Below are 22,131 nucleotides of genomic sequence, written 5' to 3'. Positions count from 1 at the left end.
AATTATAAGTATTCACTGAGCGCAACCTTTTAAAAACGAAATCATTTTCAAACTAGGAATAAGACATAAAGGAAATACGGTATAAAACACAACTTGCGTCACTTATGGCCAGTTTTTCAATGTACATTAAAATAATGACCTTGAAGTTACAATGCAAAGCTAAAGTGAAAAATGACCAAGTTCAAGCCTCAGCTAAACAGCAAAGTTGATTTTATTTTCAGAGCTCAGCATTTGGGTATATGTTGGTCTGAAATGCAGTTGTGTTGCCTTCATGCAGCACCTTTGTCTGCTGGCTTCTGCTGTGCCTAATGCACTGCAGAGCAACACTGCAGTACAGACTCCGGTTCTCCTCTGAAGGAAGCCTTTGCCTGCCCTCTAGTGACAGCAGAGTGCACTTAAAGCAACTGTAAAAACACTACAGTAAACGTGAATAATTCACAGAATGTGACATTTACACATTTCTCATCTTTTAGTCTGCATTCTGGGGTCAATATGAGGTACTATTAAAAAAAAGGAGATATTGCTGATTCTGTTTAAATGTTTTGAGACAGTTATGAGAGCAGCAAAATTTTATTCAGCATTTTATTTTACAAACAAAGGAGCAAAAAAAAATTATACATTCATTTTGTCATGTTTGCTTTGGAAAACATTTGTGTATGATGATTGTCCTTTGATAGGAATGATAGGAAGCAGGGTAAAAAAAAGACCTTACATTTTTCATAAAGGAGTGGTGAAACTTTTCATGGGATCAATTTAGAAGACATGTGTGAAGTATATTTTTACTAACTTGAATCTACAGAAGAGGTCATTCAACTATCGACCATCTGCAGTCAGTCGTGCAAATACTCGAGAAAACCAATGAGTGTAAAATACCCATTTATATGGCGTTTGTAGACTATGAAAAAGCCTTTGATTCTATCCTGCACAAGGCTGTTTTTGAGGCGCTAGAACAACACAGCGTAGAGGAGAAGTACATCAACATCCTGAAAGAGACATATGATGGAGGCACTGCTCAGGTTCGGAACGAATCACTTAGCCGAAAGATTAAGATCATGAAGGGAGTGCGACAAGGAGACACCTTGTCACCAGTGATGTTCACAGCATCGTTGGAAGAAATATTCAGGAGAATGGAAGCTGAAGCGGGAATTAACATCAATGGAGAGAGGATGAACAACCTGAGATTTGCAGATGATATCATCTTACTTGCAGAAAAGGAAGAGGATCTCAGCAAGCTGCTCAACGATCTGAACAAGGAAGGGAGAAAAGATGGCATGAAAATGAACAAAAAGAAAACCAAAATCATGTGCAATGAAATAGCAAGGAAAAGGAGAAGGAAAGGAATAATTGTGGATGGAGAACAACTGGAGGAGGTGGATGAGTACAAGTATTTGGGAAGACTGCTAACACCAGGAAATGAGATGGCGAAAGAAATAGACGAGAGAGTAACATCCGCTTGGAAGAGATTCGGACAGTACAGCACGTTTCTGAAAGATCAAAAAATGCCCATGTGTCTCAAGAGGAAGATCATGAACACTGTCATACTGCCATCAATGACGTATGGAGCTGAGACATGGTCACATACCAACCGCCAAAGAGAGAAACTGGCAATCACCCAGAGGAGCATGGAACGATCAATGCTGGGTGTTACGAGGAGAGATAAAGTCAAGAACGAAGACTTAAGATCAAGAACAGGGGTGAAGGATGTCATCGAGAAAGTGATTGAAGCCAAAGGCAAGTGGGCCGGACATGTAGCCCGAATGAAGAACCACGAATGGGCTAAGAAAACAACAGAATGGACTCCGTGGGACAGAAACTGAATCTACAGCATGTTTTTGCTTCATCTTAAGGCTGTTTCTGCACTCAAATTGCTCTTTCTTTTTCTTTCTAACTTGTCCTGTCCAACAGCTGAAGGCCTCTTCTACTATTACAGTAGGGGGTTATGGATCTTCTGACACATGAGGTGTATATTTGTATAAACCCCTTTTATATTTTAAGGCTAAACTTCTTTTGTGCTGATTGGGGGGTTGAATCAAAAAGCAAAAAAACATAGTAGAGGTTTATCATTGTTGGGCAACCACAGGGGTGCCCAACACCAGAGAGCAGGGGTGCACACGAGCACAGAGGGTGCGAGCTTTATCCCAGCCATAAGAATAGCCCTTCATATGAGGAAGGAGGATAAGTCGGGGACAGCTTCAAGACTGACCCCCAATGAACCATCCTCCAACCCCCCTACCGCATTGGGCCCATCTCCCCAGACCATGTGCCCCACTGTAAGAAGAGCCAACTCCCCAGGCCCCTCCCCCCTTACCCAACATTAAGAGAGAGGAGCCAAGAAAGAGCTGTCCCCAGGGACAAGCCCAATCCCCCGGCCCTGTGAGAGACCTGGTCAGGCACTAACAGCACCGAGGCACCCAGACCAGTCAGGGTCGCCAGGCTAACAAAATACAGATAAGTCAGCCCAGAAGTAAAATCCTGTTTTGCTACACAGTGTCCATCCAAGGTTCTGGTTAACTGGCTCTAATGCACCAGCAGTGACATTTATAGACATTATAGATTTCTTTTAAATTTGGGATATTTCAATATTATTTTCAATTAAGAACTTTTTTTTCTATGACATGGGTTAAAAGGTTTTTAGAAATACCAAAGAGAAATATTTAAATATACAGCATTTTAAATAAAAGGACTTAAACTTAGCTTGAGAGATGGCTCCACTTTAGAGGGAGAGCAGAAAAATCAACATTTAAAAAACACCTGCTTTCAAAGGCCTAAAAAAAGAATTGAATAGGCCTATTAGTGTAACCTTATAAAAAATAAAAGTCTGATGAAAGAGAGCTGTTGGGGCTGCACAGTGGAATGGTGGTTAGCACTGACAGCCAGAATCCCAGATGGGTCCCTTCTGTTTGTAGTTTCCAAGTTCTCCTAAAATTTGTGTGGAATTTATCTAGCTTCCTCCCACAGCCTAAAAACAAGCTTCCTCATCAGTGACTTTAAACTGTCCTTTGTGAGTGTGTGTGGTTCATAATCTTATGTGAATCCTTGTTGTGGATGGGCAGATTATCCAGGCTGTACCTTGCCTTTGCTCCGTCAGTCATCTTTATGCCCCACAGCTCGAATCTTAGACTGAATTCCGCCATTTGTAGTCGCACTTAGCTGGCAAATGACGATTATGAGTCCAAGTCTGATTCCTCAGCTTCGTCTCCAGACTCCGCCATGGGGGGGTAAGGCCTTGGCTGGTCTAAGTTCACGTAGTTAACCTCTAGATTGATATAGTGTTCTCCTTCAAGACAGCTAAGTATATGGTTAACTTCAGTCACCAGGCTGTGGAAGGAGGGTCTACTCTCAGGCACAGGGTCCCAACATGTCAGCATGATTGAATACCTGTGAGGTAAACAGTGATATAAAAAAAGTCAAACATTTCTTTTCAAGTCGTTACACTTATACATTTTCACCATTTTGATATGGGATGGAAAGATTTTCACCCTTACAGTGTATTGGGGCAATACTGTGGCTGAGGAAGTCGACGTCCCTTCAACAAGTAGTGCGTGATGTCATAAGGGTCCACATCTGGATAAGGGCTCGCACCTCTGGTTAAGAGCTCCCACATCAAGATGCCGTATGACCACTGGGAAGCAGGTATGCGAAATTCGAAAAATGCATTTATAACAAAAGAAATGGCAAGTAAAAGGATTTCTATGGTAAAGCACACTCACTACATCTGACTTGGTTGTGAACTTCTGTGTTTGCAGGCTTTCGATGGCCATCCACTTCACTGGAAGTTTTGCCCGACTGTGATTCTGAATGCTGTAGTATTCTTTATCATAAACATCCCTTGCCATGCCAAAGTCAGCCACCTTGACTGTAAATGTTTCATCCAGCCTGTAGAGAAGAAGACATCTTAACAAAAGATCACTGTTTTACACTGTCCTTGTCATTTAAAAATACTTCTTCTTTTGATGAAAACATCAATATTTGTGCTCCCTCGTTTATTGCGAGGTTACGTTTCATAAAAAAACTGAAAGGTGAAATCAAGGAGATTTGATTATAAATGTTTTAAGGCTGTAAAAAGCCTCACTACACACTTTATACACTTTTCTCAGAAAGACATGAACATTTTTGTCTCTTGTTTAATTACTCAAAGTTCAAAAATGAATTTGAAAAAAAAGCCCAGTATTATAGAATCAAAACAAAGATCTGATTGCGATTGGAGATTTATGTGGATTTGGCAAACTAATTATTATATAATTATTCTGTACAAGAGGTTCGGCATGGAAGAAACGTATCGACATCAACAGCCAATCAGTGCGCTGCATTAAAATAAGAAAGAAAAAAACCCTGAAAAACTGCACTGAAAAAGATCTGCAAAACAGTGAGACCATGAAAGGTGAACCCTGATATAGTGAAGGAACACTGGAAATGTGTACATTTCAGTGCATACCCCCCCCCAAAAATTTACTTTTATTAAAAACACCATCAAAAGTTTAATTTTATATTCTTTGTTGTCATTTAAGCATTTTTTAAACCTTTTGAGGTCAATGCATATCTTGTTGCAAAGAAAAGAGTTGAGGGGGGTTTTACACTGCATGTAACTAAAAGCAAAAGTAAACTTTACATATACGGTAGGTATTTGTTTTTAACATGTTCTTGTAGCTTTTTTCTCATAATGGAAGACATAATTGAAGAAAATTAAGCATAGAAATTGCATTTCAGTATTTCCTTATTCAAATTGTTGTTAATTTAAAAAATGCCATTTGAAAAGTCTGCACTTGTAAAATTGTAGCTACAATAGCAAACTGTAAGCTCCCTGCTCTGCTCCATTCTGAGCCATCTTCTTGGAGACAATTAGATTCATGTACGTCTCTATTTTCCTCGTCTGAGGCTGGTATCTGGCCCAAAACTGTGCAGACAAAATCTGCTCCAATTTCGCTTGCCATGTTTGTTGCACTGGTAATGTTAGGTTGGGGGTGTGAGTGTCTGTAAGGTAGTGGGAGGGCATGTAAACAGATGGGTGATGGGGAGTGGGGGGGGTGTAGCCCCAGGCAACATTCCCGCCCAAAACTCAGAAGCAAATTTCTAATGAATTTATGGCGCTCTGAAGAAACTGTGTCCTCGGAAAGACACAGGGTTGTTTTTTTTAGGCCAAAAAGGGCAAAATCATACTGAAAAGACCAATGGTGCTTTGAAAAAGCAAAAAAAAATAGTTGTATGCATTAAGTCAAAAAATATTTAAGGTATAATTCATACACACATGCAGTTTCGTGCAGCCAGGTCTCTGTGGACAAACTTCTTTTCAGCCAAGTACTCCATTCCTCTGGCAACCTGAAGTCCAAACCCAATCAGGTCTTTCACTGTAGGGTTCTGCGAGACAAAGAAAACAGACTTCATTGTCCATAAGCAATTTTTGTATCAGGGTAAATATTGACCGTTGTGATTCTTGTTCTTAAAAATGTTCCATCTGTTGATTTACCCTTTGCTCAGACCGGATAAAATGACGCACGTCTCCATGTTTCATATAGGGCAGAACAACCAGTGGGAGCCCCTCGTTGGGCAGCATGATTCCGAGCAGAGAGAGTATGTTGGTGTGGTGGAAACCCTTCATGATGATGCCCTCTCTGAGAAACTGGTGCACCTCATCCAAATCGGTTATCCCTGTCAACAAGCATGTGCAGTTTAAGAGCTGTTCCAGCAGAGATCCCTGAAAGATGGCCCACAACCACTTACTGTTTAGAGACTTGACAGCACAATGGATCTCCTGCCTATTGCTATCGATTAGGTATCCATGGTACACTGTCCCAAAGTGACCTGTGTGGAACAAGCAGTTGCCTGTAACTTAGAAAAAATGTAAATAGAAGAAATAAAAAGTCTGGAAATGTTACCTTTTCCGATAACTTTGCTGTCTTCAATTCGAAGCTTCTCTGCGGGAATTAGCACATCTTTGACCTCCTCCAAGAGATCAGTACTCAAGCTAACTATGGAGAGATTGTCCCGGTGCATTAATGGAACATCCAGATGGTCATAGCTGGCAGCGTACAATAACCCTTGGAAGGTCATTCCTCCTGAGCCTGAAGTTTGGCTGGAGAAAACTGACAATGCATAAAACAAACACAATTTTATGTAACATTGTATTTTTGATCCAAGTAAAGGATCTGAAATGATTACACGTCTCTATTTATGCAATTTGCATGAAGAAAATATGTAAAAATTGCCAAGTTGGTTATTAAATACCCAAACAGTTACTAACAATGTGGGGAACCTTTTTTTGATTTTTATGTTTTAATCTGTCTCACTTTTAGAAAATTAGCCTCCTACAATGGCCTTTTAAGGACCCACTCTGAGGAAAATTATGTTTTGGGTGTTTTCAGAATGTTCTTGTGGCCTTTTTCTGATGAAGGAAGTCATATGTATAGAAAATTAAGTTCAAATTTGCATTTCTGAGTATTTCTTTATTCAAATGGTTGTGAATCAGGAGCAGACACTCCATTATCAAAAATGTACAAATTAGAAATACAATTTATGAATGCACAACTTGAAATGACACAATCTTAAAACTAACTATGAATGTAAAACGGATCCAACGCATAACATTTTTTAAACCAATCACCTGATAGACACAGGCAAAAATCACATTTATACATTTTAGAGATACAAGTGCACAGAAAGTTTCGAGACTTCCCTTCTCAAGATTTAAGCACCACTTTCTTAAGCAGAGCCTTTCTTATTTAATACAACTCAAAGGGTCTTTGGTAAAGAGCGACTGCTTCTCTGCAGAAACTGTTATAAAAAACAACACAGATTTTTTTATTTATACCTAAAATTGGCATCATCATGATCTAAACACCACTAGGAACATCTTCAATAGATCAAAAGATGATCGGAGTGAAAAAATGCACTGATTACTACTGCAACAGGTGACAAAAATATTAACTGTTTTTAAAACTTTAGATATAGTCTTTGTGTTTATGTTGTTTATTTTGAAAAGAAATAAATTCCTGTATTTCTTTTATTCAATATGAATTTGGAAGCCTCACCTTGCCGATAGTCACCTGTTGGAACAGAGTCATGATGGCTGCCAAAGCGACTACGCGCTAATGTTGAGGAACCATTCTCATCTTTGGCTGGAAGTTAATAACAAAGATAACCGAGTTTGGGGATTTTCTTTTCCAGTCGTTTGAGCAACACAACAAATGATGCAGAATTCTACAGTGGCCGAGAACCGCCATTGCAGCAACAACAAAAAAAGGAGCAAAAATAAAAAACTACTAGCAAAAAAGAAAAATGAAAAGCAAATTAGAAAAAAGCAGCAACTAAAAAAAGGAACAAAAATAAAAAACGTCAAGCAAAAAAGAAAAATGGAATGCAAATTTTAAAAAAAAAGCAGCAACCAAAAACAGGAGCAAAAATAAAAAACTACTTGCAAAAGTTATGCCGCAACAGATCGAGGATCAGAACACAAGAAGTGGATTGTCTTTTCCCATAAATACCGCTACGAAAAAGGGGAATACGTAAAACGAACATTTTTAGCCTGATGGCTGAAAATGTTTTTAGCCTTTTTAGCCTGATGGCTAAAAATGTTTTTAGCCTGATGGCTGAAAATGTTTTTAGCCTTTTTAGCCTGATGGCTAAAAATGTTTTTAGCCTGATGGCTGAAAATGTTTTTAGCCTTTTTAGCCTGATGGCTGAAAATGTTTTTAGCCTTTTTAGCCTGATGGCTAAAAATGTTTTTAGCTAAAAATGTTTTTAGCCTGATGGCCGAAAATGTTTTTAGCCTGATGGTTAAAAACATTAGCATTATTATTGGTGTTATTATTGGTTTTGTGTTTATCATTTACTATGACGAGTTCTAAAAGCATTGGCAATCATGTAATTGATTCAGGGTTCATGGGCGAGGGGGCTCCATCAGCTCCTCCAACAGCTCCTGGGCTGCCTGGCAGTCTTAGAGCTAACTGACTGCCGGTGTCGCATGTTTTTGTCGCAAAGAAATACATGTAACATCTTTAAATAATTGTATATGTGATATATTTTGTATTTATGTTAAATTTAGTAAGGCAAATAATCATGTTGATGCGGATTCTTCTATTTTTTATTTGTTTATTTGTAGATTATGCCAAATATGATGGTGTTTACTAAAAAGGTTGGATATAGTGTGCATTTTGCATGGCGTTCACACAGCTAGCGATTCTAAGTATACCCTGAATAAAACCTGGGGCTAAAACCAAATAACGTCAAAATTACACATAGTAACATTTAACACCAATATTTTCACTTACTCCTTTCTTATTTGTTTTACGTATTCCTCCTTTTCGTAGCGGTATATATGGGAAAGGTTAATCCAATTCTCGTGTTCTTTCGCCAAACTGATCCTCGATCTGTTGCGGCATCAGTTCCGTGGTAATGTCACTTACGAGGTGATGTCACTTTCGTTGTGACTTTCTTTAGGTAAAATGCATGTAATATGCTCCCCTGGTGTATATGAAGTTTACTTTGTGAAATTGTGTTTTGTATTGTACTTCTGTTTTGTACAACAAAGTTGAAAAAAGAATTGCAGCCGTTTTTTTAGATGCATTGCTTTTTTTATGTTTGCATTAATTTATTTTTGCATCGCTTTTTTACATTGCTTTTTTTTCCTTTTATTTTTGCTCCTGTTTTTGGTTGCTGCTTTTTTTTATTTGCATTTAATTTTTCTTTTTTGCTAGTAGTTTTTTATTTTTGCTCCTTTTTTTGTTTTGTTGCTGCAATGGCGGTTCTCGGCCACCGTAGGATTCAACCTTTCATACCTCTCTTTTTCTTTCTCAGACGAGTCATTACGAGACATGCCAGCACAGCACCCAGAGCCAACGCAGCAATGATGCCCAGAATGATGCTCACAACGATAACCAGGTTGCTATTGGTGTCATAGTGTACTGTTCCCACTTCAAAAATGATTCCATTGACTGTCACCTACAGTGGGAAAGACAAAAGCATGATATGCAGGATCAATTTGATTAAATAATGTAGTTCTGTTGACTGTCTTACCTTGACAGGCAAGCCCTCGCTGGGAATGACCACACCTTTGGGGATCCTGCAGGTCAGTTCATTTGACAGAACCTTAACATCACAGAACTCCTCGCCAATGCTCATGTTGATCTTCATACAGTGATACACTGAATTCAGCTTGTTGTGCTGTTTATTATATTAAAGAAAAGCATGTCATCATTTCTGAAGGTATAGGTAAAAAGAATGTTGCCTAAAATACCATCTTAATCACATACATGCAGAGAAACTTCTGTCTCTCCCGGTTTGAGAAGCAGAACTTTTTCATCGTTTTCAAAGGGGATGACGTCTGCGTCTGGGTAGTAGTAAAATGTTTCCTCCCAGGATTGACTTTTTCCATCCAAGTGAAGAGCGATATTTCCCGTGTCAAACTTTTCCAAAACCTTTTCCTCTGGGAACCCAGGGGTCCAACACTCCATGGATGTGGCATTTCTAGTGCCATCGCAGACCTACAGGGTAAAACCAGTGCAATCACTTTAAGTTAAGGTAGAATCTGCCATTACTTTCAGCATCAAATTTGATTAAACGTGTTTAAACTTAGTTCAATTCTGTAATTTGATCAAGGAGTTAACTCACATGTTTAAGGGGCTGTATGATGAGATTAGTTGGAGTGTACTGAACTACCACTTCATGGACTGAGTCCAGATTCTGACCTTCTATTATTAGTCTGGAGCCACTGTAAGAAAGTGGGATAAAAACAGCATTTAAAGAATAAAAGTACAAATACTTCTTGTCTTGGAAAAGGAACAAATTAGAGGCTCACCTTTGAAAGCTGCAGAGGGGCTTCACTGATGTTATGACGGGATTTTTCTTGTAGAAGAACTTTCCTGCAGCTTGCACTTCAAAGCTGTCAATAACAACTTTTACTGGCACTTCACCGACACTTTCTGTGGCGTCTGTGTGGCAGACGATGGATGATAAGCCTCCTGGTTCCTCAAAAACTCTAAAAGCAAATAACAATTCTTAACACAGAAATTAGATTGGCCTGGGTTATTCTAACATTTTGTTAGTCGTGCTGCTATAGTCCTAGATTATCGAAGGCTGTTTCAGAATACAAAGAGACTTTTTTCTTCACTTTCTTCACTGTAAGATATTTCTCTATTATCTCTTTTTCTCTGCCATGAATACAAGACATAGTTTCAGTCACAAACTTTTTTCTCTTTCTCTTAAAATGTATACTTTTGATTTGATCTTTTTGTTGTTTAAAGCCCCACTCCGATCGTGTTTGGGTCTATTGTAAAAGCATTACCAGTGTTTTTTTTTTTAATTATGACGCCATTTTTTACCAAAAAGCATCTGTGGGTTTTTTTTTTTTTAAACATAGTTTTTGCAGAGAGGCAGTAGTTCATTAGAAATTCCCCTCAGAGTTGTGGGCAGGACAACAGAGTAAGCATTTCCCACTTCCCATCATCATCTGTTAACACGCCTATGCCCTAGCTTACAGCCACTCACAGCCCCGACCTAACATTAGTGGTGGAACAAAAAAGGTGAGCAATATTAGAGCTATCCAGCCGTACAAGTACATGGATCTAGTCGTCTACAAGTGACTGCATAACAATTAGGTGAAGCAGGGAGCCTGTGGCCTGATGATTGTAGCTTCTATGTAACAATATGATCTTTTTCAAATGGCATTGAATGGAACCAAAATGCAAATTTTTCCAAAATGCAATTTTACCCTTAATTTTCTTTATATGTGTTCTCCATCAAGAGAAAAATTCCACAAGTTTATGTTTAAAACACCAAAAACACAATTTTCATCGGAATGGGTCTTCAAGACAATCTTGATTTTGAATTGGGGCTTCCTAAAAAAACAAAATTGAATTTAAAAGCTTTATACCCTAAAGTTTAGTTATGTTGAAGAAAAGATGCACTCACCTTGATATGCTGCATTTTTTGTTAGCAAAAAAGACCTGTCGCTGTGTCCCAGAATTCAGATATTTGCCTTGCAGAGTAACTTTGGTTCCTCCAAACATAGGTCCATAGTCAGGCCTGATCTCCATTATCTGGGGCTCCTGATTAGAAAAGTAAAACATCTTTTTAAGTTAAATTAAAATGTAATCCAAACTAGGTTTGTTAGAATTCTGAAAAATGTATAAAATATGTAGCTTTTACCACAAAAGAGAGCCCAGATATCTGGGCTGTGCCTTCAATTGAATAGGGGCCATCAACTTTACCCTCATGCACCTCCAAAGTGATGTTGACGTTCTGGTTTGGTGCTTGGTTAAGAATTTTGCAAACTAGCCTGTATGAGGAAGAAAGAAAAAATGAACAGAATTTATCCAGATTGTGAAGGACTCATTCTCATCATATTTGGTCAGGACTTGAATTATGAATTGATTAAAAGTTATATGGTCAAGAGAAGTGACCATGGAGGTGGAGCCAGGTGTAAAAATACAGCTTCCTTTGGGAGGCTGAGCTTGAGCTGGAAATATTGTTATTTCTTGTTCATAATGCTGACTAACACAGATCTCAGGTTTGAGAATTCTGACCTTGTTTACCAGGTTTTTAAGGCAATTTCAATCTGCATTGGTTACCTGGGTTAAAATGAGTCAGTATTTACTTATTTGTGGCAAGGAGAATGCTATTCTTACAAAGTAAAATGTGGAAAAAAAGTATGTCATTCCTTGCTGATTTTGTATGTTTGCCCACATAAAAAGAAACCAAGTCTGTCATCTAAATGGTAGGTTCATTAGAACAGTGAGAGATAGACAGTCACACAGAAAATCAAGGGAAGGAAGGAAGGACATGTTGAAGAATTTATACAAATGTATTTGCATTTCATGAAGGAAAGCATATTTGATCCCTTTGTAACCATTAAAAGTTCTGGTTCACACAGACCAGTTAAACTCTCCAACTCAATCTGTCACCTAAAGTGAAGACACCCGATTGAACAAATACCCCACAGAAAAGACACCTGACAACAGAATCAGTCAGTCAGTCAGATCCCAAACTCTCTAACATGGAATAACTTAAGAGCTTTCAGTGGATTTAAGGTAGAACATTGTAGACCTGCACCAGACCAGAATGGACTGCAAAACCATCTGCAAGAAGCTGAGGGTTAAGGTGACAACTGTTGGTACCATTGTGCCAAAATACAAGAACATGAGCATCTATCCACCTACAGGTCTGGGGCTCCGAACAGCATCTTCCCTGGTGGGGTTTCCGTGATCGTGAGAACAGTGAGAAATAGGCATAAAGCAACACAGCAGGACTTAGTTGATGATCTCAAAGCAGCTAAGACCACAATCACAAAGAAAACCATTGGTAATACTTTACTTTGTAATGGTTTAACATCTCACAAAGTATCACTGCTTAAAAAGGCCCACGTGCAGGACCGCCTCAAGTTCGTCAATGTCAACCTTTGTGATTTAGTGAGCGATTGGAAGAAGGTGCTGTGGTCAGATGAGACCAAAACTAAGGTCTTTGGCATCAACTCAACCTGTCATGTTTGGAGGAAGAGAAATGCTGCCCATGACCCCAAGAACATCATCTCCACTGTCAAGCATAAAAATGGAAACTTTATGCTTTGGGAGTGTTTTTCTGCACAGGGCTACTTCACCGTGTGGATGTGACGATGGATGGAGCAATGTACCATCAAATCTTGAACCTTCTTTCCTCCATCAGGAGGCTTCAAGATAATGACCCAACTCCTACAGCCAAGGCAACCAAGGAATGGCTGACGAAGAAGCATATCAAGGTTGTGGAGTGGCCCAGCCAATCTCAGTCCTATAGAAACTCTATGGAGAGAGCTGAAGCTCAGAGTTGCCATCAAATCTGAATGATTTAGAGGTCATTTGTAAAGAATAGTCGATCAAAATTCCTCCTGATGTGTGAAGAAACCTGCTCATCAACTAGCGGTACAAGAAACGTCTGAACTCTGTTCTTGTTACAAAGGGTTTTGCTACAGCGTACTAAGTTTTTCTAGCAAGAGGGTTAAAATACTTATTTTTCTCAAAGAAATGCTAATTGATAAATTATTTTAAGTGGATTTTTTCTACTTTCTCTGGGATTTTCTATATCTTGCTGTTTAAATGAACTTACCATTAAAATGACAGAATCAGACAAAATCAGCAAGGGACCAAATATTTATCACCTCCACTGTATGGTAAAAATGTAGTGTTGTGTGCTACTCACTTTTCACTACTTTTCTGATTAGGCAGAAGAGCACAGGGAGCTCCTGAGCTCACTGTTATGACATGAGTTTTTTCATCAATGACGGACGAAAGAGAGCGAAATTCTGAGCCACAGAGGGTCACTTCTGTCTCGCCACCAGCCGGTGCCATTTGAGGGAAAAACTAAAAACAAAATTAAGGAAAGCATAACCACGGGGGAAATTCAAATGTGACAGAAGGTAAACCTTTTATGTAAACATTAGACACAGGTTTAGGGGTGTAACAATCAATCTAATTGATTTGTACTCCAAGGATTGGACCGGATCAAACTGTCGGAGGCAAATTGAATCGAATCAAATCGACTAATACCATTAAAAAATTGTTTCAAAAGGAGATAAATCGATAATCAAATCATTCTTCGAAAATACCATATGTAATAAGACATGGTTGTTTTATTTTACTATAACATATATCCAACCAGGTGCCATAACAGCGGACAACACACACGTGAAGTCAGCAAAAACGGATCAGTCCATCATTCCAGTCCAATGTGTGGAAACACTTTGAATTCAGCAAAGACATGTGACCATAAAGTGTGCTAGAATCTTTTAATTATGTTCAGTTTACATTACTTTGATGTGGAAAAACAACAGTGGTCTGAACTTTGTGAAACTAAAATGTGAATGTATTTGCTATTAATTCTTGTTCACATATTTAATTTGCAGTTGATTATCTTGAAGGAATACAAGGAATCTGAAAAACGTCACCTGTTCAGTACCAGGTATTTATGAGTCACTTTGGTTAAATTTTTGTATGTCCTGGATCAGTTTTAGGTCAGTAAATTATATTGAATCGGATTGTTTAAAATGAACAAATATCAAAAGTAAATCCAATCAACAACAAATTGAATCGTTGTTAAAATGAATCGTTACAAACTTTCACAGGCTAAGTTACCTCAGTTATAACTGGTGTGCAGGAGTAGTTGTTCCAATGAGAAGCACATTCATGCTTCCTGGAGCATTTTCCTGAACACCAACCACAGTTCATGAAACTTGGAGCTGTTAGACAAAGCGAGCACGTCCAGAGGTGTGCACATCCTGGTCCCACAGTAGGCACCTTGAACAGCTTTAGGGAGAAAATTGAAGTTAAAGATAAAAAAAAAATACACAAATCCAGAAAACATCCAGAGCTTGCAGCCGAGTTGATGTACCTTATTACCAGCCACAAAGAGAAGATAATCCTCTGAGTGCACAGTTGCTGTCCTGGAAACTTCAGTGTTTCCCAATGAAAAGTTGGAAAAAAAGTTTGGTTTGTATTGTGTGAGAATGACCTAAACCAGTAGAAAAGACAAACAATGGGAAAGTCACATGGATTTACTGTACATAATTAGTGGGACTGGTAAAATCAAATGTTTTATAGGAATTCTGCAAAGTGTGATACAAGCATCAGATTGAACATAGTACACTCACTGGTCAGTACACTCAAAGTTTAGCGCACTGTCTTGTGGGGTCTAGATGACCCCACTCCCAATGTTAAACTGCCAAGGATAGTACAAGGGTTAAGCCCGGTTCCAACACCACAGCCTACCTGTTTCAGAATGGTTTCTAGAACTCAAATAGCCTCTACAGTCACAAGATCTCAACCCAATAGAGCGCCTTTGGGATGTGTTGGAAACAGAGCTAGCAAGGTGTACATAATAAATTTGAAAATCCAAGATGGTGGCCATTTTTTAAGATGGAAAAACGTTACCTGGTCTGAAGCCAATTCTTTCATTGAAATGGATCTATTTGGTTGATTTTCAGGATCTTTTTACATGCTTTTGGGCATGCTGAATTCTAATTTTAGCACCATAAAGGAAGTATAAGTGCATGTTTGTCCTGTTTAGTTAACATTTTTCTCCAATCAAATAAACAGTTCAACAACACCTACCTGCATTATTCTACCATCTGATGTACCAAAATGGCCAATGGTGTGGTTCCCAATAATGTTGACGAGCACGGCCGTAAACAGGACGCCTTTCATTCTGTTGTTGAACAGATCGACTCTGTAGTGGGGCTTTGACACCAGGGTGGGCTTATTGCTGCATGTGTAATTATCCCAAGAGCTCTGCAAAAACACAAAGTTATTTAACCGTCAGAAAGGGCACCTCTGCTTTCATCCGCTGGTCTGCATGTTTACATAAACATAAATCGACTTAAAAAGGAGACAGGATACAGATTATTAAAAATAACTTGAATAATTTATAAAGCACTCAAAAGCTCCAGTCTTGCTTCATAACCCACAAGCTTTGAAGAGGGCTCATAAAACAAGAAAAATTAAAGCTCTGTTGACTCGGCTCTGTAATTAAAATAGTAAATAACAGATTTTACGGGGACTGGAGGAGAATGAGTCACTGTGGTTTAGGTCAATTATTAAAAAGAAAGAACATGTATTACTTTCGGCAAACAAGCCACGACAAAGCAGGTAGCTAACCTGTCCCAGCATGTGTGAAGAGGGTCACCTGTCCAAGACTTTAAACACTTTATAGTGGAAAATATTTGAAAAGATTCTGTGCTTTAGTTCGGTTTTTCAATTCTGTTAATTGGTTCCTATTTATCATCCACAGCTGTTTTCATTTCTGTCAATTTCCCTCAGTGTGTTTAAGTGTCTGGTTTTCAGGTGATCTGTTCTGCTTAGTCACCCTGTGGTTTTGTCAAGTTTCGATTTATTCATTCAAAGGTTTAGTTTCTGTCACCATTCCTGGTCTCCTACGCCACCAGTTCCTGACAATATTTTCTGAAATTTAGAATCCGGGAAATGTATGAACAATATACAACCAGCTTCTTTCAGGGAGGCACTGCTGTCTGATAATCTAGTATTGTATCCCGTTCATAGTAAATAGAGACCTGCTGCCAAGGAGAGATAATAATTAGATCATCAAGCAAGTACTGTGTGGAATAACTAACAAATAAGTCCATAAACTTGATTTTCAAGCCATCCATCTTCAGAATCCTGAACAGGTTGCCAGTCTGTTGCAGGACCACGTACGAACACACATCCACGTACACAGCTATGGGACAATTTAGAGATACCAATTAACCTACGGACAGTGTTGGGGGTAACGATTACAAAGTAACGAATTGATGTACTTGCATTACTTTTGTTAGTAACCGAGAAACATAACGTAATACAGTTGAAATACATGTAATTAATTACAATTACTGGAGTAGGGAAACCCTAGTTTCTTCGTTACTTCTTTCTGACATTTCTGTCGGTTTAATGAAACGAAACAGAGGTTAAAAAAATGGATTTACTGGCGTATACATGCACACAGGTTCACGCAGATTTGGGAATCGGTCAAAGCACAGACATGCCCTCATTGCTGCAGTCACATTGCTTTCCAAACTGCTCAAAGATGAGAGAAAAAGAGATGCTGCAGGGAGTCTTCTCATCCCAGAGGAGCAGCAGGTGAACAGCAGAGCAGAGACCTGCAGAAGTTTGCACAAAACCCCAAAACTTTGCAGACAGAGAAAGGTCAACTCATTCTAATGGAAAACCTAACGTAAGCAAAAATGAACATGGAGGCCTTTCTATAGTTCTTTATGTTTTCAAAAGAGTGGCTTATTTTCAGATTTGATAGATCTGAATATAGGCTTAGCAGGTTTGTCTCACCTTCAGCGGTGGCATAGACCACATGTGTTGTAACTTACTTTTGTGTCGTTTTTCACACTGTTGTCTGAATTCTTTTAGAGGCAGGTTATGTCTTGAATCAGGTTCATACTTTACACGATGGCATTGCTTCAAAATAAAGTGATATGAAAGACAAGAGGATCTTGTTTGTGCTGTTTTTCCCTTGAGAAATGTATATGAGAGGGGGGAAACTAAAGTAACGAGTAGTGAATTACTTTTTCAAATAAGTAATGAGTAAAGTAATTGAATTACAAATTTAGTTTTTTTGGAGAAAGTCACCCAACACTTCCTACGGAGCATGTTTTTGGACAGTGGGAGGAAGCCGGAGTGTAGAAACCCACTCCTGAACAGGAAGAACATAAAAACTCCACACAGAAAGGTCCCAACCGGAATTTGAACCATCTCAGTGTGAGGCAAGAGCGCTAACCACTGTTCCAGCGGGATTTTTAAAACCTGAAATGCAAAAATTTGCTTTCATCTGAAAAGAGGACTTGGAACCATCACCATCACCTTAGCCCAGGAAAGAAGCTTTGAACGTGAGGAATTCGACATTTGTAGCTCATGTTTAGTGGTGCCCGTGGGTGATAATTCCAGACTCCAGCCTCACTCCACTCATTGGAATGCTTTTGCTTGACAGACCAACAATGAAATATTTCACAATATTTCTAATGTTTTAAAACACCAAACTTTGGGTTTTCATTTCCTTTAAGCCATATCATCAAGTTTGCAATAAAGAAAGGTAAAAATATTTCAATCTACATGTAACAGTTCCTAATACAAATAATACTAGTTTCACTCATTGAACAACAATATTAACTTCTTCACCAAATCCTAATTTCTTTTTTACATGAACCTGTATTTCAGATTATTTGTACAGCCCCTCCCACCTTTGCTGAACAACTAGTTGTTCATATTTTACAATATTTAAAACAAAACAGTACATTTTGAAGGATAATCTTCTGCTAATGAGGTAAATTATCCCTGTGCCTCCAACTTTCTGACTTACATAAATGCTTGTCTTCAATGTTCCATGTTTTTTGGGAGCCAGAAACTAAATATCCATTTTTAGCAACCTAACATTCCTATTCATGGTGGTGGAGGAGTTAGTGTGGCCTTCTAAAAAAAAAAAATTCATTTCTTAAGTCATCCATGAACTTTACAACATCCCAAAATGTCATCCACAGCTAAAGTGAGAGAAAAACCTGTCAAACATCTCCGGTTTTGGCGGAAATCTTGTCTTACATCATGTATTTACCCAAACTACAGCTTCAAATAAACGGAGAACAGCTATTAAGAAGGAAAGATGATAAAGTTGTGGACCAATCAAAGCTCAAACCTCAGACTGATGAAAGGAGAGTGGTTGACCACTTAGAAAAGACACAGACGACCATGAAAGAGACAGCTCAGATGGAGCATCAAGGTGTTGTTGCTAAAAATGCTGCGAGAAGGCAATGAATCACGAGGTGTGATTCATGTTTCACACACTTCTGCTTCTCCATTTTGCTGTATCATTTTTATAAATAAATGACAAAATGTAGCATACTTCTGTGGTTTCTTGTTTATTAAAGATTGTGCAACAGCTAAAGCACAGAAATGGAAAGATTATCTTTCATATAACTTTTTCTATTTTTATTTTCCTTCTTTTTTTATTTTTATTAAGTAAGATATCCGGTTTTTCCTTTGCTTATATTGTGCTTTTTGCCAGCCACCGCAAAACTGGAATGTAAGTCATAGAAAAATACTCTTTCTCCATAGCTTTGTATTGCATTTCTCTGTCACCTCAATGGTAGCCATCCCAAGCAAAAACTAAGTAGTACATGTCTCATAACAACAAATACTACGAGGCTGACTGAACATTTAGCAGATAACACAAGCGGAATTGTGTGACATCTTGTCGTTTTGGTGCGTTGTAGAGCTGCTCTAAGAGGTTCAGTGTGCAGCCAACTAGCGGCTGGGGGTTTAAGAGGAAAACAGGAGTCAAACGCTGGAGGACGTTCATAAATAATTAAATAAATATCCTCTCGACAGAATTTTTAAACGAAACTAGTATCGCCAAATGATTTTATTGCGATATATCGACCCAATCTATTTTTTCCTACACCCCAATCAAATGTATTAGATGGCAGAAAAGTGCAACACTGATCCTCCGCTACAAATATTCCACTTTTTACCAGTAGTTTTTTTTAACTTGTGTTTTTTTTATATGTTTTTGAGAGCTCAAATGAATCCATGAAAGAAAAAACTCAGCTTCTTCTTTTCTCTGGTTGATTTTGGTCTCAGCAAAAACAGAGATGGTTTCAGATAACTTAAAAATCAGATTGCTGCTGAAAACTGTTTTAATGTGCAAAAAAAGGAGGATCAGAAATGTAAATAAAGAGTTGTGACAAGTTTGAAATAACTATGATGGCCGACCAACACGTTTGGGCTTGTGGGGCTTGAAATTCATAAGGGCCAACAACTAACAAAGCTCTTTTATTGAGTTTTTTACATTTTTCCAAAAGTTTTTTTAAAATAAAAACTAATAACTCGAACTTCAAATATCTTTTGTCAGTGGTGACTTGTCATTTTAGGGTTTTGATTAAATTTCAAAAACAAAAATGTGGGAAGAATGAAATGTTTTGAAAAAAAGGTTTATGATCTGGAACCCAGAAAATGAAACTTTTTCAAGTGAGAGCTGTGCAAGGCTGCCACCACAAAGCCGAGACGGACTGAAACTTGGCGGCACTGCAAAAGCAAAGCAATGAATCGGTGTGGTAATGTGCAGGTCTCAACACTGACTCACACACCTCTCCCTGCTCTGCTTCTCTTCCCATCTCACGCACACACACCTTTTTCAGAGCTGACAGGGACATTTATTATTCCAGTTCTCAGGAATTGCTTTATGGCCAAACTATTGCCTCTAGTATGGTATATAGTCCTTTATGACTTTAGATAAAACGAAACTTTACGTCATATTTGTCTGACAGCGGCCAGCTTAATCACATAGTGTTTGTCTAGTTGGTTCATTTCTTGTCTGTGTCACAGTGAGCTGTGGACCTGAGGACTCACCTCATGTGGGCAGTTTTCACACAGCTGGTAGTGGCAGAGGCCTCTGGATAACTGCTCTGTACCTGACTTGCAGCAGGCCTCCACGCCCATCTCAATAGCATGGTTGACTTTCAACAAAGGGAAGGCGCAAAAGGCCGAGTTTTTCTTCGCCTCGCCGCGCTCATTCACCTCTGCAAACACCCCATACAGAATGTCTTCTTTGGTGTCCACCCGCAGCTCTTGGGCCAAGTCCAAGCCTGCTCGACCGAAGTGTGCCGCCTGCAGCCCATTATACACAATGTCCTTGGGATTCTCTCTTCGTCTCCGTCTGCGTTTTGGGTTGTAGCGGCACTCCAAGACCACCTCTCTGTACATCCACACCTCTGGGATGGAAATGGGCAATCGTCCCAGACGAGTCTGAAAAGCGGAGTTTCTGTTGGAGGGATTTTCCCTTTGCAGAGACAGAAAGTACACATACTCCTCAGTGGAAAAAGTGTAGATGTAGTCGATGGCGTAGGACTGACGAAGTTCTGGGAGCACTGTCAGACCACTCATGACCATGTCAAAGCCATCTTCAGTGGAGAGCGGCCTCGCCACTGATATTGACCTCCTCGGGTAGTTCTGTGCCACCCTATCATTCACCGTGGCTGCTATGAAAAAATAAGACGTCGCACCGTATTCAACTATAGTAACTTTGGTACCAAGGGGGCTGGCCAGGCAGTCGGGACAGTTATCCTTAAAGTTTAGCTTCTCTCTGTACAAACATTTAGGCTCAGGTTGTGGAGATGAAATGTCAATAAAGTAACAGATTCCGTACTGGGTACTTCCACACATGTACAAGTATGGTAGGAACACAGCAGGGTCCATAAGCAGAACCTGGTTGTCCGTGTCCACGTGGTCGTTCGGATCCGGTTCTGTGTGACAAATATGACAAGTCCCACAGTCAGGACTCCCAAGGGGTCCAGTTTTCACTTCCCATATTTTTTGCATAGAATCGTTAAGTGCTACAATTGCATTTTGGTGTCCAACAAATATCTGTGGGGGGGTGTATGCGGTCACTGCAATGTTCTGGACCGGTTTGTCAGCTCGGAAGAAAGGGAGAGAATATTCCGCAGAGAAATCCGGCAACCTGGGAGGAATGGGTGGACACGTGCGCTGCCCGGAGGCTTCTTGAATCCATAGGAATACTGTCAGGAGGATCGTGAAAGCTGGCGTCTCCATGTTAGTGAGTGCTACCTATAAGATGAGAACATCGTGAAGATGAGGCAGGAGCCCTGAAAGGAAACAGAGAAGGAATGCTGAGATTAAACAAGCCGTGGGCTGTAACCTTTTAAGCACCAGTGCCGTGGATGTTTCACCTTAACCAAAAGTCAATTGAAAGCTGAAAAAGGGAATTCAAAAATGTATTTAGATGAAAAAAAATAAATAAAACCATTAATTGTTAAACTGGAGAGACATTAGGAACATGGTGGGATGAAAAAAAAAGAATTCTGGGAGTTTCTTCCACATGACATGACATGTGGAAAAGAGTGGGAAGGCTCTCATGCAGCTACTAAAAGATCAACGGAACACACAAAATCAACAGAAAAACTGCTTTTGGAGTTTCCTTTACCTGTTGCTTCACTTGGTCATTTGTCAGGAAATAGTGTAAAAACAATATAGTTCAATGAAAAATGACAATAACCCTAAAACTAGAAAAATATGTGTAGAATGGTCAAAGTAGCTCATAACTCTGAACAGTTATCAGATTATTTAAACATAAGTTTTGTCTAAACTGTGATTAAAATCTCTATTGAAGATTATCAAGAAAACAAATCTTACTTTGATTTTGAAAGTCCTGAGTGACTCTTAAATCCGTTCAGCAGACTCCAAAACCAAAATTCTTCAGGAGAAAATAGAAGACGAGTTTCTGCTTCTGAGTTCACCTGACAGCGCCAGACTCCCACTCTCTGGATCGCAGTTTCCAGTCTGGCCGCCTCCGAAGGATTCAAGAGGCCGTCAATGCAGCGACGGAGGCGAGACCTCACACCGGCCTTCAAAATAAAAGCGCCCCACGCTCCGAACCAGTTTTTAAATGAGAAGCATCTGCAAGCCAAATAAAATAAATAAAGGAACAAAAACAAACGATGAGAACACTTATAATTGTAAAATAAAATACATTTACAAATTTACCAAAAAACGCTACATCATCATCACCCTTAACTGTCTAAAAAAAGGTGGATAAAGTGTGTTAGCCTAAAAGTAGGCTAAATCGAAGGGGTTCATTTCAAGATTTGATATTATTATTATTATTATT

At 39.1% G+C, this 22,131-nt stretch overlaps 1 protein-coding gene across 2 annotated transcripts; it reads right to left on the bottom strand.

Moving 5' to 3' along the window:
• Window positions 1–554: 554 nt before the first annotated feature.
• LOC101175393 (macrophage-stimulating protein receptor-like) lies at window positions 555–21,866 on the bottom strand. Of its 2 annotated transcripts, none has more exons than XM_011474774.3 (21): window positions 21,657–21,864; window positions 19,857–21,109; window positions 15,069–15,245; window positions 14,350–14,469; window positions 14,094–14,264; window positions 13,162–13,322; window positions 11,140–11,269; window positions 10,903–11,039; window positions 9,791–9,970; window positions 9,604–9,703; window positions 9,246–9,476; window positions 9,010–9,156; window positions 8,772–8,934; window positions 7,026–7,112; window positions 5,874–6,080; window positions 5,719–5,799; window positions 5,465–5,646; window positions 5,246–5,355; window positions 3,711–3,876; window positions 3,486–3,622; window positions 555–3,378 (listed from the first exon to the last, which is right to left on the bottom strand). In XM_011474774.3, the coding sequence occupies exons 2-21, from the start codon at window positions 21,054–21,056 to the stop codon at window positions 3,165–3,167; spliced, it is 4,101 nt and encodes a 1,366-aa protein (XP_011473076.1). In that variant the 5' UTR covers window positions 21,057–21,109; window positions 21,657–21,864; the 3' UTR covers window positions 555–3,164. The 2 variants fall into 2 exon arrangements, with proteins under 2 accessions (XP_011473076.1, XP_004068781.1); XM_004068733.4 differs by having other exon boundaries at window positions 3,165–3,378; window positions 19,857–21,071; window positions 21,657–21,866.
• Between the last annotated feature and the right edge of the window lie 265 nt (window positions 21,867–22,131).

The sequence above is a fragment of the Oryzias latipes genome, chromosome 5 (assembly GCF_002234675.1).
Source record: "Oryzias latipes chromosome 5, ASM223467v1".
In the NCBI taxonomy this organism is placed as follows: Eukaryota; Metazoa; Chordata; class Actinopteri; order Beloniformes; family Adrianichthyidae; genus Oryzias; species Oryzias latipes.
Note: the sequence above shows the minus strand (reverse complement) of the source record. Positions and strands in the feature narration are given on the sequence as shown.

Bases quoted from the DNA above. Each gene is read 5' to 3' on its own strand.
- LOC101175393 (XM_004068733.4), bottom strand. From the start codon at position 21,056: ATGGAGACGCCAGCTTTCACGATCCTCCTGACAGTATTCCTATGGATT. The intron at 3,877-5,245 runs GTGTGTATGAAT...TCTTCTCTACAG, and splicing joins CTGGCTGCACGAAACTGCAT to GCTGGATGAAACATTTACAG. The intron at 3,379-3,485 runs GTAAGGGTGAAA...TTTACCTCACAG, and splicing joins CAGTATTGCCCCAATACACT to GTATTCAATCATGCTGACAT.